Source organism: Carya illinoinensis, chromosome 7 (assembly GCF_018687715.1).
Source record: "Carya illinoinensis cultivar Pawnee chromosome 7, C.illinoinensisPawnee_v1, whole genome shotgun sequence".
NCBI classification, from domain to species: domain Eukaryota; kingdom Viridiplantae; phylum Streptophyta; class Magnoliopsida; order Fagales; family Juglandaceae; genus Carya; species Carya illinoinensis.
Genome location: NC_056758.1, coordinates 40,316,763 through 40,331,940, shown reverse-complemented (window position 1 = coordinate 40,331,940; position 15,178 = coordinate 40,316,763). Strand labels below are relative to the sequence as shown.

General features: G+C 37.0%; 1 protein-coding gene across 1 annotated transcript; it reads right to left on the bottom strand.

The window, feature by feature from the left end:
• Positions 1-257: 257 nt before the first annotated feature.
• Positions 258-5,042, bottom strand: LOC122314894 (RNA-binding KH domain-containing protein PEPPER). The gene is made up of 6 exons (XM_043130533.1): positions 4,502-5,042; positions 3,466-3,724; positions 2,055-2,203; positions 1,719-1,979; positions 977-1,171; positions 258-712 (listed from the first exon to the last, which is right to left on the bottom strand). The coding sequence occupies exons 1-6, from the start codon at positions 4,919-4,921 to the stop codon at positions 512-514; spliced, it is 1,485 nt and encodes a 494-aa protein (XP_042986467.1). The 5' UTR covers positions 4,922-5,042; the 3' UTR covers positions 258-511.
• Between the last annotated feature and the right edge of the window lie 10,136 nt (positions 5,043-15,178).

The window sequence follows — 15,178 nt, the reverse complement described above, 5'->3', positions numbered from 1 at the left end:
GACGTGGTTTTGATGTAAGCGGTTAGTTGTTTATATTTGAGAGCAAAAGATTTATAATAAAAGGATTATGATGTAATAAAAAAATATGGTCTATAAATCATACACTTTTTTATTATATTTATAATGCACATTATCATTATCATTACTTGATCGCGTCCACTCATACACAAGCACTTTGATTACTACACTAGGGAAAATGATACGATGGGGCTGGTTGGGGTAACTCTTGAAAACAAAACAAGAGTAAAGAGAGTGTGTGAAAATTAAGTTAGACCTTAAAAGAAAATTACCACCATCTCATGACATTTACCGTTCCTCTTTCCAAGTTTCGCCACCAGAAAATTACTAGCAAATCACAGCTCACTGGATTACAGAATCAACGCATAAACCATTTTTTTTTTTTTTAGTGACAATTACACATGCTTCATTCGGAATGAAGCCAGCCTTCTCTAAACATAATAGGAAAGATATTGGTCCCACCCGTAAAAATTAGCCACCTTGTCTTTTCTCCTCAAAGCCTGAAAGTACTGTAGCCTCCTCCCAAACTGGAAGATCCATACCCACCATACGATTGCGAAGAGAACGTCGACGAGGGATAAGTTGATGTAGACAAGGGATAAGATGTAGCGCCCGAGTAAGAGGAATACCTCGAAACAGCATCTATCCCACCATAGCTGCTTGTAACTGGTTCATTATGAGTATTTATTGCTTCCTGCAAATATTAAAATAGCATCAAGTAACTGCATCTCTCTACATTCATTTGTCCATACAGAAGAACCATGTCCTCTCAATGCCATCACTCTTATCAATCTTAAAAGTGAGAACCCAAATCTTAAACCAAGTCTTTTACTACATCAAGCTAAAGTATCTTTAATCATTCTGTGACAAAGCAACAATGAATTGTTTTTTGAACTTCAAAATAAATCTTCAGGTTACTTATAAAAATAAAATAAAAATAAAGTCTAGAGGTTCCCACCTGAATCATATGTTGAGCTGTCTGAACCTGTGATGAGGTGCCTTTAATTTCCACAGTGATCTCATCAGGTCGACCCCTGCTCTCTTGTACAGTCAAGATGGCACCACTACTACGACGAATGAGAGCAATATTAGACCCTTTAGGTCCAAGGATAGCCTCGGCATACGACAGTGGGATTTGCATTGTTTGTGTAATCTGATTAGAGGAAGCAATAAACAAAATTATGTCATCAAAATTAGTAACCACAAAGTAGAATGAGTGCACGACCAAAGCAATCGACATATTTATCCACATTTTATTCTCAGCATTCAGCGCATGTATAAAGCAAATGAAATATATAAGAAAGAAAATGTAATGTGCATTACATAAGGCCGGATGCAATCTTATTGGTTTGAGAGTTTTCTCCTTGTTCAAGTAACAGCAAATTTTGCTACCACATGAATCAGCAAATCTTTCAGGCTTACGACCCAGTCTGTGTGAGGCTTGAGCCTTAAGGTGCAAGTCCATAGACTCAATGCTTACAGGTGTCAACTGAAAATGAAGTTAAAGGCTAGCCAAACTGACTGTAAAATCTCCCAGGTGAGATACAGGGGAGATTTAAGGGAAGCATAGATTACACAGAAACAGTTGGCTTCATTTGACCTAAAGCCCCACAAAAAAACTGCTGTTTGCACATAAAGAGGATGTCTTATCATGAAGGAAATTTGAACTCAATGATATTAAGGGTAATCAAAATATCAACCTGAGTAACAATAGGAGCACCGGCACGAGCAAGTCCTGAAGAACGTATTCCAGAAAGTACAGGATCTTGTCCATAGTGTGACATTCCCGAGGGCAGAAGTTGAGACTCTAAATGAGTTTCACGGTCAAGGAATAAAGAATCCCTCTTTGCAGAGACTGAGAGAGGATATTCAGTGGCAATTGCAGTTTGAGAAGCAGCATGCAGTGATGACTTGTCAGACCAGGCATCCACTATGCGATCTTGTGAGACAGGTGCAGCATACTGAAAATGAACATTGCAATGTAATTACAACATAAAGTGCAAAGAACCATAAATCACAACAGGAACCAAGCTTACACTCTTTTCAAAAAGAGGAAGAACACTTTGATCAACCAAAAACTTCCTCAGGTGACCCACTACTGCTTCTAGAGCTTTGAGAACCTTTAAAGTTTCTCCCTGCAATTCCACAATCCTCTCATCTGCAGCAACATAGAGCGGCACCTCATCTGCCAGCACAAATAAATTCGTTATAATGTTCCTTGTTTAGAGATGAAACAATAATTACAGATATGAAGAATTAAAATATTAAAAAAAAAAAGGAAAATAGTTTACAGACATTAATAGAATCCAATCATAAACTCTAGGCCGGTCAATGGAAGATGTAGAACTCCTGGATTCTTGGAATATCAGAGAAAATAGAAAGATCACTCAAGTATGGTTAATGTTTGTTTCCGACATAACACAGACAGACACTTCTTATAGGTCACCACTCATAATTGCACAGAAATAGTTTGATCTCTTTTGAACTACAAAAAGGCTACTTTCCTCTTCTCTGGAGACAGGTCTCTATCCACCCATTCTGTACGGGTGTCAAAGTTCAGAGGTAACAAGGAGATTTAAAAATCTAAAGATGCAACATTTTTTGCACCCGAGGGAGAGAATATACACTGAACGGGGGGATTCAGCATCGCATCTCATGATGATCTAAGACTCAAGTGAGAAGCATAGTCTGTAGTGACTCCCTTGAGGGTCGTTTCCTCCATCTAACACTTCATTCCAAAAATCTCTTCCTTTGGATGTCTGGTGCTTGTTGTTTATCTTTTAAAGCTAAAAATAGCATAATATATGTTCAGAAGTATTTCTTATATATCCATTAACTAAGCATCGTATTCTTGCTGTACTGCATCTCAAATATTCAAAATTGACATGTTGGTCGGTCTGTATCATGTTCTCTTACTCAGATTTCGTAGACGACTATATTTGAGAAAAAAAATCAAGACATAACCCAAACCTTCAGAAAGCCCATTGAGAGAAAAAACAATCTGGTAATTCTACATCTAGAACATTCTGGTACTAAGTATATGAAATTTACTTCCCCAGACTAAAAATGTCTTAAGCATTGCTCATGGCTATTGTTAACAGACAAGAAAAGCACCCTTGATCCTAATTTTTCTAGCTTTATTATCTTCTAAGCTATTAATGATAGTTATTACCAATAAAAAATATCTAGCTTTATTACCAACCCAGCCATCGATTATTTTTATTTAACCTCTTTAATTAGAAACCAGCAAATCTAAACCCTTACCCAACCCCATATGGATCATATTAAGCTCCTAAATCTAAATCAAATGGTTTTCCTGATCACCAGACCTCAATTTTGTACCAATTATAACCAACATCCAGAAATTCACTACTTCAAGAAAGAACCAGTAATCCACTAAAAAAGACATTTCCTCATGGAAATACACAAGGAGCATCAAATGCATACCTCCTGACAATACTCTGACAGAAGCACCAGTACTCTCCTGTATAGCTTTGATTAACGAGCCTTGTTTTCCAATTAAATTAATGGCTTGTGTCGATGCAACCAATAACCGGATTGAAGAAAATGCAACACCAGCAGCTCCAGATGCTTTGGCATCACTCTCAGTCTCAGATAACCCAGAGACACGTTTGAAAACTCGTATCACAGCATCCATTGCAGGGGAAAAAGGTGCCTCTGGTTCTTCCTTTCCAGCTATCAGCACCTAAGTACGATCAAAGCAAGATCGTTGTAAAAAATAAAGGTACAATTGGATATCTGCATGCCATATCTAATTGTAGAAATGTAAATTTTTGTGTGCATGCGCTTAGAAACATCATTTGGAGGAGCTAGACATCGATAAGCTCTGTTCACCTTGCATACACGTTTTCAAATAATACATACAAAATTGCTAAGAATTTATTTTATTTAACAAATTCATGCTTAGAGCCTAGAAACTAGAGAATCTAAGTCCAGCTCCATCGAGTTACAATAGTCATGGTCTAGGTTGCACTTGAAGCACACATCTTCAATCAAAAGCTTAATCCTTATAAACTTTTTTCCGCCAATGATCAAGGTAATAAAAATATGATACAAGAAATTACAAAGTCGGTGTTTAAAATAAAGATGCTGGATGAAGATGTGAGATGGGATGATCGGTATGGGAATGCATCCAATAAATATTGGTTGTGGCCCAGCTAACGAGGCTGTGCGCAATGAAATTGACACTTCAATTTTGTAGCTTCCCACGACTTGAGATATTTGAGAGCCAATTATCATAAGCAATAAGCTTCAAGCATTTTCTTGGCTACAAAACAGAGCTCAATTGAAGACGATGATCAAAAACCAGTTAGTTATTAGACTCGAGCAAAAGAGCTCTCTACTATCTCTACTCCACAGCTTAAACACCTAAAAATTTAATATTTTCTGCTTTTACCATCAGCAAGCAAACAAGGCATTAGCAAAAACCCTAGACAGAGAGAGAGGATGAATTGGAGCTCACAACTCGATCGGGGGTGCCTACGGCGCCGTCGAGGACGCGAATGCGGGCACGGGTCTCCTCGCACATCTTCTTGATGAGATCTCCTCTGCGGCCGATGATGCTACCGACCTTGAGGACCGGCACGATGATCCGGAACACGCAGTGCCCTGGCCATCCCGGCCACCTCTTGTCGGGTGGGGTGGCAGAGGTAGTGACTATAGCCGGAGGGTCGGAAGCGGGAGCTGACTCGGACTCTGGATTCTGAGTGGAAGGTTCGGACTCAGTTGGCGCCGTGGCTGGTGTCTCGGTGGTAGCAGCGGTTGTAGTGGGAGGGGGTTCGGTTGGCGTGGAAGAGTTGGTAGTGCCTTCGGCTGGAAGTGTTTGAGTGTCGGACTCCAGGGCGTTGGTGGTACCGTTCTCAGTGGGTTCGGTAGTCGCCATAGGAGAGCGGGAGAGGAAGAGAGACGCAGAGGGATAGAGCTGTAATACTCGGTTTTAGGTTTCGCAGGAAAGGGAGAGGATGACTTCTTTTTTTAATTACACAGGCGAGATTTTTATTTTTTTATTTTTTTGGGCTGTTGGGCTTTTGGTCGATCGAAGAAATTTTTATCACTTGATGGATTTTCAGTTTTGGTAAGACTTAAGAGTAACGTAGAGTTGTAGGAATATCTTTTGGTGCGAGAGAGAATTAAAATAAGTTAACTCTAATTTTTTATATCAATTTAACACTGTATTGAAACAATTTCTTTTAAGTTCAAATCAGTTCACTGTTCTTGTAAGTTGTAACTCCACCACCATGGTCATACTACTACTGAGAAAGTTAACGCATGAAGATTAGTTATTTATTTATGAATGAATTCATTTATTTAACAATCAGGACAGATTAAGATTAAGGTTACTTAAAACACTGGCATTAGCTTAACTAAATGTCAGTACTTGATTAAACATGATGATTTTGTGACTGGCATTGGATTAGCCATGCAAAAGTCATCCAAATTTTTATCTACAATCCTTCTCTCTCCTCCTCGTTTTTTTTCCATGCATTTCTCCTCTTTCTTTTCCTTTCAGTTTATTTTCTCACTTGAGTAGTCTATCAGGTAATTGTGATTTTATTTGATTAGAAAAATAAAAATTTAAAAAAAAACTATGAAAATGTGGAGAGTTGGAAATTATGAAAAAAAAATTATATTAAAATAATAATAATATTTTATTATTACAAAAAATATGATGACTAATCTAATATGAAGTTTGAAAATTGAAATAACTAATCAATGAGAGTACTCGCGGTTAGGCCAACCCCTATGGTCTTTCACTCAATGCAAGACCCTTGAAAACAAAATGTAATGTTTTTTTTTATATTTTTAGAAAAAACATAAGATCATTGTTTTAACTTTTTCATTGGATCTCAAGTTTTTCTCCAAGCACAAATAGTACGAGTAGTAGTCTGAAGTGGGCCGGAAAACGCTATTCACAAATTATGTATAAAGCGGTAGTGTCGGAGTTAAAGACATGGGTAGACTGTTGGTATATGAGTTTTCCAAAACTTAGCCAGAGATGGTATTGGGTCAGTCCATGTCTGGGGTTTGGATACAAGTTTGTGATCAATATTCGTTCACATCAATTACTTATTAAAGTCGGATCCGATCCACACAAGCTTCTTCTTTTTACGCATATCCGACATGCGTGTCCAGCATGCAGCATGCTCATAAACAGTCACAATGGATGTGAGCTTGACGCAATTTATAAATGGAAAACTCTACTTGCAGGCGCGGAGGGGACGAATCGCGCACCAATTGCTGACGTCAGTTAATAAATGAAACGGTGCGTTTTAAGTTAAGCGGGAAAAAAAAAATTTCCACTGCGTTTCCAGTAGCCATTTGCTTTCCCCTCCCCCCTTCAGCTTCCCCCCCTGTCAATCTCTCCCCCCTATGAAACTCTTCTCCTCTCTTCTCCTCTATCAATCTCTCCCCAACTAGAGTTTTGATGCTTTCCCCTCCGCGGCTTATTCTTCACTGAAAATGATTGTATTTCATGGACTCCTCGTCGTAGATTCGTAGACTTTGAGAAACCCTAAATCGAGATTGAAAGGTCTCTCTCTCTCTCTCTCTCTCATGGTTTTAGTTATTTGATCTATTATTTATGATATATTGCGATTTTTTGTTTTCAATAGGTTAAATCGACGTAGATCCGGCTTCTGGAAACCCTAAATCAAGCCAACAGGTCTCTCTCTCTCACAATCGTGCTTTTGGTGATTTGGTCTGTTATTTAATATGATGAATAAACTAGAAGCTCCAAATCTGTATGAAGAATTTTTTTTTAGGGTTTATAGTTTTGGTTTCTGTAGGAACACATTTTGGTAGGGTTTGTGTTCAGAAATTAATATATAGTTTTGGGTTTTGATGTGTTTGGCTGCCGAGAAAGTGGAAGATAATAGTTTTGGGTTTTGATGTGTTTGGGTCAATCCACCCAACCTGGATATCAAAGATGCTTGATCGTTGCTTTAGAGTCAGTCATATTGTTTCTTCAGTTTTTTTTTTTTTGGTAAAACTTTTTGGTTTCAACATGTCAACCAGCCACCGGCTCTTCAATCGGATTATAATTGATTTAGATTTAGATTGACCCATATCGACCTGAACCCGATTATATCGAACTCTAATATTATTATTCAATTGCATGCTTGACGCCCTTCAAGTAGAATGTGTAAAATGTTTGTGTAGAATGTGTTCTATTAGAAAGAAAGTTGTTAGAGTTCTGTTTGCTTGTTACTTATCTCAAAAAAAAAAAAAAAGTTCTCTTTGCTTGTTTCTTATCAGCAACCATTGTGGAGATTTTGGAGGACAAACTTGTACTACCCAATGTCCAGTGTCCATTTTCTTCTTAGCTTTCTCTACATGGGAGCTTTTTCCAAGATGCTAGCCATCAAGAGATGACATTGCAGATTCGTATGGATGTGCTGGACATATATGAATGCATCTTACTTTTTGTGTTTTACCTTATAATATGAAGGGGCTAGTCTCCTAGCCTGGCCTGATCCTAAGTGACTCCTGTCATGATAGACCTATAGTCTCTTTAGCCCTTTCTCTGACATCTTGAAACATGATAGAGGCAATAAAGATGTCCTTGGTTTAATGCTAAAAGAAAATCTCTTAAGATCTTATATTAGTGATCAGCGCTACATAATTAAAGAATTTGTGGAGTATTAAGAAATAGAATGTACAACAAAAGTCCATCTCCCTCTTTCTTACACCAAAGGAAATGGGAGAAGTAAAGGTTTGAACACAGGAAAAGTATTGAAGACAAATTGAAAAATAATGAAATAAGAGGAGCAGTTAGCTCGTTTTGTGTTGTGCAGTTTTGTTCATTGATTGGGGTGGGTCTATTATTTATGGATAATAATAAATTTTTGTTTCTGTTTGTGTTCATGACATTACCTCTCTTATTGCCCTAACACTAACATGATTTATCTGTTTTTCGTTAACACTCCCCTAACGGTAAGTAAGTTGGTCCACCTCTCTTCTCTAAAAAAATACTTCTAAACCCTTATACATAAACTAAAAATGAAGACACTTAATTTGCACCTTATCAACAGTTCAACAATATACTCCATTGCCTATTTTGGCAAAATGTTGTCTGGAGAAAAGGTATCGAGTGAAGATTCTTCTTCTTTACTTGTTACTCATATTTTGAGAAACAATCCAATGTGTACTTGTGGGTCACCCGCTTCACTTAGAACATCGAATACGCCAAGAAATCCAGGTCGATCATTCTTTGGGTGTTCAAAGTACAATTCTCAGGTAAAAAGTATTTTCCGTGCTTTAACTTGCAATATTTGGGTGTGAGTCAGAATTGCCCTGAGTTTTTACTATGCCTTTTGTTTGTTTATTTGTTTATACAGGGGTTACCACACTGTTAAAGAGGTAAAGAGGTTCAAAGAAGAGAGGAAGAGGTTCGAAGAAGAGAGGAAGAGGTTCGAAGTTGGTTGGAAGAGATTCGAAATTGGATGGAAGAGATTCGAAAAAGAGAGGGCGAACTTTTCAAGAGGGACTTGGGAGTCCAGCGTCAATGCCCAAGTGTTTGGCTCTATTGTATAATTTGTATCCTACTTTATTTGTACTTCTCACGATCGTAGTGAATACCCAATAATCTAGGCAACTTCGTGTATAAAGCTGATCACTTGTGATAATATGTGCTTTAGAGTAACTGTAGTCCAACAGTCTACAAAATTAACTTGAACAAGTCTTTATTCTGTATTTAGAGTCTGGTAAGTTCTTTTGAAAAAGTAGGCAACTGACTTACAACTGATCTTGGAAACTGTTGATTGTGTCTTTGGACATTAGTTCATTGAAGCTAATTTATTATGGAACATTTGGAAAGTATGCTTGTGTTGTTTTTTCAGCATTAGTTCATTTGCAGCAAATTTATTATGGAACATTTGGAAAGTATGCTTGTGTTGTGTTGTGAAGATAGTCCTATTTTGTGAAGATAATATGTGCCTCTTACTCTGGAACCGATTGCAAATTGCCCTGTTTTATAATAACAGCCACTACTTCGTGCACGATTATTAGGACTCAATCCGAAAAGTTAATATTTGGTCATTCAAGCTCATTAAAGTTGAAAAGTAACTCCAAGACATGTACACCTTTTGTGTCTATTAATCACGGTTTTTGCATATCATATCTGGGCAATTTTGCACAACTCTCATAATGCCCACGTACTAACTGGCATATTTGGCCATTATACACAACAAACCATTTGGTAAAATCTGGGCATATATATTACAAGTTAACATATAAAATAAAAAATTCGTACGGTTGTAAATAAAAAGACAAACCATGTGAACATATATGATCCCAATTCCATATATCTGCTATTCGGCCTCATTGGCATCTTTGGCCAAAAATTGCCTAATACATTAGGACTCATTATGAAATAAAAGTTACAAACCCTGAGTTAACATATAAAAAAAAAAAAAACATCAACATGATTATATCAACATCCTGAAATACCATTTAGGCAAAAAGGCAAATAATAACCCTGTAGTTCATTTCAACAAAATATTCCTCAAGTTACCCATGAACATGTGGTTGTTTTTCATCAAAAATCAATAACAACCACTCAAGTTACCCCTCAAATATAACACTTTGGAACATTTACACATATAGCTGTAGTATTTGAGCTCATTTTTCATCCGAGCTGGTTGTCTTTCAACAAAAATTATAAACAATAAATCATCCATAATAGCTCAAGTTGGCCTTCAAAAAATATTTACAACGGCATCCAAGCTGGATTTTGCTAGTTTGGCTCCACTAGTCTGGGCAATCTTCCCCTTACTCTTTCTTTTTTTGTACAAAACTTCCATGAATCTACCCTTATACAACTGCAAAGCACAGCACACCAAATCCACTCAAAATGAAGACACTTATCAAACTCCCATAAATGAATATCAAACTTAGCTAGCATACTTAACATATACACATTCTTAGGATTAGCTAAATTTAGGCATAAGCAACCTTTATGGAACAGAATATTGCAGTTAGCTAAATATGGGCATAAGCAACCTTTATAATTAGTTAATATTTTTGTTACCACGTCCTGACATAAGCAACCTTTAGATTTACACAATATTCATAGACTCAATCTGGGCATAACCAACCTAGATTTACAACCTTTCCCATAAAGTCAGATCTGGTATGTACATCCTATATGTGTAAAATTTAGGCAGAATATTACTGCATAAGCAATGGCATAGGTACAAACCCTATAATATCTTTTATTGCGACGGTTGTGACTCACGCAACCACTCCGGCTGGGTTCCATCCAACCCCATTTGCATCTGTGAACATAAAGAATTAGTTAAAAAGCAAACCAACTTGTAAATTTATTATGGAACATTTACACGGAATTGGTCAAACATAAAGAAGACGATTTACACTTTCTTGAGTCTCATTCACTGCAAAGCCTAACCCGGTGGCACTAAAGTCCAACATCTCCCTTAAGTTTTGTGAGGGCTACCAATCCAATAAGCAGAATATTAGTGAAGATAGTAACACATTATATATATGTAGTGTTTAAATTTTCAATATGTATTAACAACACAATATATTTTCTCCTATCATTAAAGACCCGTAATGCCTACCTGAACTGGAACATTTTGTTGTGTCCCAACATCTGCTTGGCCAAATAAATTCCTGCACGTTCCAACAACTTCAATATGTGCCATAAGCAATATCTGTGTCGGCTGTTTGGAAATACGAGACTTATTGCATTTTTCATGGCTCTATCTTGATATGTGATAATAGCCTTGGGAGCTTCACTATCCATACAAGTCAACCAAGTTTGAAATAACCATGAAAATGTTTCCGTATCCTCACTAGATACTAATCCTGCCCCCAACAAAATTGACTGGCCATGGTGGTTTACACCAACAAACGGTGCAAACGGCATCCCATATCTATTTGTCAAATATGTCGTGTCGAATGTGATGACATCCCCAAAATATTTGTAGGCTGCCCTACTTCGTGCATCCGCCCAGAATACATTCCTCAACCGTCCGTCATCATCCATATCCATTAGTGAAAAGAACACATCATTCTTGTATTGCATCCGAGCAAAGTACTCACGGAGGGCTCCAGCACCACCTTTCCCAAGTCGAAGGTGGCGTGCCTTGTCAATATAATTTCGACAGTCTTTTTCATTAAATGGCAAGTTTTCAAATCCACCCGCTTCTTGCACAAGAGAGGCAAAACTCTTGTTCATTCTGATCCCAGCCTGATCATTAATATCTAAGACTCTCTTAACAGACTCGCTCACTTCTCTATTGCAGCGGAAGAATCTCGATTTTTGTGGACTTAGGCTGTGATTATGAGAATTATTAACACTCGACATCGTCAACACCCCTTTTTCGTATATGACATTTATCCTTGCCTTAAAGTCTGTCTTCGATGTCGGACGTGGCCTCGCAACATTTGTCGTACGGTTCCGTGCCTTCCCACCACGAGCACACCCCAATGTGACATATCTAATGCTCCCATCTTCAAACCTATGACTCTTTTGTGTCATAATCCCAAAACCACATTGTTGCCCATATCTTTTATAATAAGAAAGTAACTCCTCTTCAGATTTAAACATCATTCCCAACTTCGGCTCCTTAACGATATTGGCCCCCTCAATATGGAAAGTATTTTGTAGCCCGGACTGTCCAACATCTTTGGGTTCAACAGTATCATCAATATAGGGCGTAGACATACTTTTTCCAGTAGAGTCGGGTGATATATTTTGGAGTTCATCCACATGGCTTGAACTTGTGGAGTGTAAACCAATCGGAGAGGCAACTGATGAGAGAAATGGGGGCATTTCATTTCCCTGTAGTTTACACCCACAAAAAAATTTGTTTGAGTACAAACATGGATAAAAATAAGCGCAGTACTTATCAAATGAATTTATCACCTGATTAGTATTAGTAGATGGGTTGGCATCAGGACGCTCCACAAATGGCATAGGTAACCACACATGTGACATTGGTGGATGGAAACCATGCATATAGTTGGGAAATTCCGGATAAAAAGAAATTGGTATAGCCTAGCACATAAAATAGTAATGATTATGAAACAAAACCAGTCAACATAATGGTTTAAAAGCTGAATATCTGCTACAGCTCAAATTCCTACCTGAGACAGAGGATTTGTTGCTTCCTCTATGGTAGGAGGTGTAGAGGAAGATATTTTCTCCTTCCCTTTCTCCATCTAGAGAATATTTTAGAACATTAAAACTCCATGAATATAAATTTATTCAAAATTAATAAAGTCTTATAGAAATTTAAATATGGTATAAACTTCACATAGAAGTGAATCTAGTTGATTCTAGAACAGAATCTGATACTTGAATCTAGAATGCACCTTGCATTGGAGTGTTGAGTTTTTGGATAAAAAGCTTAGTTATCCAAAATATAATGTTTTACTTAACAAATGCAAGAAAACAATACAATGAATATGATTTTATTTGCTCTAATAATGTTTTATTAGGCTTTTCAGGGATTGAAACTTAATCCAATGAAAAATGATATTTATGATATTTTTAAACATCTTCCTTTGATCACCTCATATTTGTCATCAATTTATTTTGGAAATTATGTGTATCCTGTACTAATCTAATTTTGATACCACATCAATAAGGATTATATGAATATAATTAAAAAATGACAAGAGCAACATTTTTCTAATACGATACACATAATGTGAAAATCCTTGACTTGCCAAAAGACATATCCTTCTAAAACATTACATATTAGTATATTTCTCTGGTGATTTCAACAAAGTATTCACGGTTCCTATATATCCATAAGCACGATTCACATTTCCTTTCCCTATAAAGCACATTACAGAATTATAACTCATCCTCTCTTGCAAATTCACATACAATTTGTATCAATGAACAAACCTTAACTAACTTCTCTATTTACACTTGCAGATAAATTACCAGCCCACTTGCAGATAAATTACCAGCCGAAATGTGCTTACTCAAACCGTAGCTTCTGTTCCTATAATGCTTCTCTTTTTAGTTGTGGACATAATTTAACTTCATAATTTATGAACTACTTACAAAGGAAATCATGATATACTCTTTCAAATACTTATAAAAAAATTTCGAACTGCTTCTTAAATCATGATAAAAATTACTTTCTATTTTAGGAAACCAACCAACACAACCTCACTCTGGCCGTGCCTTCCCCTGCTTTCAAGAAACCAACCAACACAGCCTCAACCACCCCATCTTCAAGTCCTTCCCTCCATTCTTATGTATGTACACTATGTTTGGTTGTAAATGAAAATAAATAATACTTTGTGAGGTAAAGGAAAGCACCATCTGGTATCTCGTTATACAAGAGCAAAAAAATGTAGAAAATTTACATGCTTGTTTTCAAATAAACAAGAAAAAAAACTAAAACTATGGAAGCCAATACCTTTTCGGATGATGATCTTTACGTGTGAAAGCCGAATGTTTCTCCTTTTGAGTTCTACTATGTCCTCTAATGGCAGAAAATGGACCGGAACAGATAAATGAGAGATAAAAAAAGAGAAACTCAAAAATAAAAGTGGAGAAAGTGAAACAGGAGTTGCTCACGATAGTGAAAATGGTGGAGAAAACCTGTGAGCTGAACTCGGAGGGCTGGGTCGCGGGCTGGGTCGCATGAAACGTTCTTGCAGATCTGCAGCGAATGGACGCGGATGGTGGATGGGAGAGAAAGAAATCTTCTCAAACACGTTTCAGCTTTTTCCTTCGTAACACTATTTTGCCTTTTTTTTTTTAGCTTGCCACGTCATTTTCGTCCACTTATGCCTGCGTATAGAAGTACTATTTATAAATTAGGCAAGAAATAGATATCGTTCGTGGATCTTACGTCATTAAATATAAAAATTATATTATTAAGTCAGAGCACGGCATTAAATATTGTTTATAAACTCCAGTATTACTTGCGCGAGAGTTTGCATGTTGTGTATGTATCACTTAAAATAACATAAAGAGTTTGAAAAAATTATAGGAAATAAGGCGTCAAGCCTGAAAACATGAAAAAATTACATATTCTAACGGCTAGCTAGGCAATGGAAGCTAGGAGTTGAGATTAAGGAATGGCATATGCAAATATGAAGAAAATTCTTACATTATCTCGAGTAGTCCAGTGTTATTAATATCAAATTTATCAACACAATATCAGGAGATTAACATTTTTTCATTAACTATTCAAGTTTGACTCGTAGACTTCAAAAGAGATATTTAATTTTTATCAATAAATTGTACAAAATATCACTCCATTTTCTAACCCAACTAAGAAATGCCAACCTTTCTTTGCAGAACTGATAAATATTCACATTTTCCGGTCGGATTTTCACTGATATGCCTTATCAAGGTAGTTCAATACTATTAACGTCGATTTTGTCAATGTGCAGTATTATCAGACCAGGATTGCCCTACTTCAAAATGCTAATCCATATGGTCCCCCACACCGAGATAATGACTTGATATTTGGTACCTAGTTCGGCAAGGTTTTGCCCCTAAGTAATCGTCGTGGGTGAATGAATGGGATCATGGGGGGTTGGTGGTTCTTTTCAAAAGCAATGCAGAATGGCCCAGTTTAGCTTTGCACGCTATCCATCTTCGAAAAAGTAATGCACCGATTATGTTTGGAATTTTGCATGACTGACTACTTAAGCATTTTTAGTTGAGCATATGGATGTCACAATCACAATCTTGATGAAATCTGCAGTCTCCAGAACTCTACAGTATTGAGTCATTTGAGCCTCTCCTTAAGCCGAGTTTCTTTGCTAATTGCTTATCAAAATGTCACCTAAAAGTTTTTATATATTTTGACTAGACTCTTACCTCCTAATTAGATGTTTTATGATGACGACGACGACGGCGACGAAACCGACACGTTAAGAGCCAAGAATCCACTCATTCTGATGCTTTATAGTTAAAGATAAATGCGATAACACAAGGAAGTATACGTAGTAGGTATTAATTGGTGTACGAACGAGAGAATTTCAAGATTTCCAATTCCTGGACGCTTATCCGATTCCAGAGGCTGTAGGATTTCCAACTCACCTTTGTGAAAGATAAGATGTGGTCATGGTGTCAGGGATCGATATGCCTCTGTCTGTGGTCATAAGAACTGCGTATAACTTTCTCTCAACTCTCTTTCAA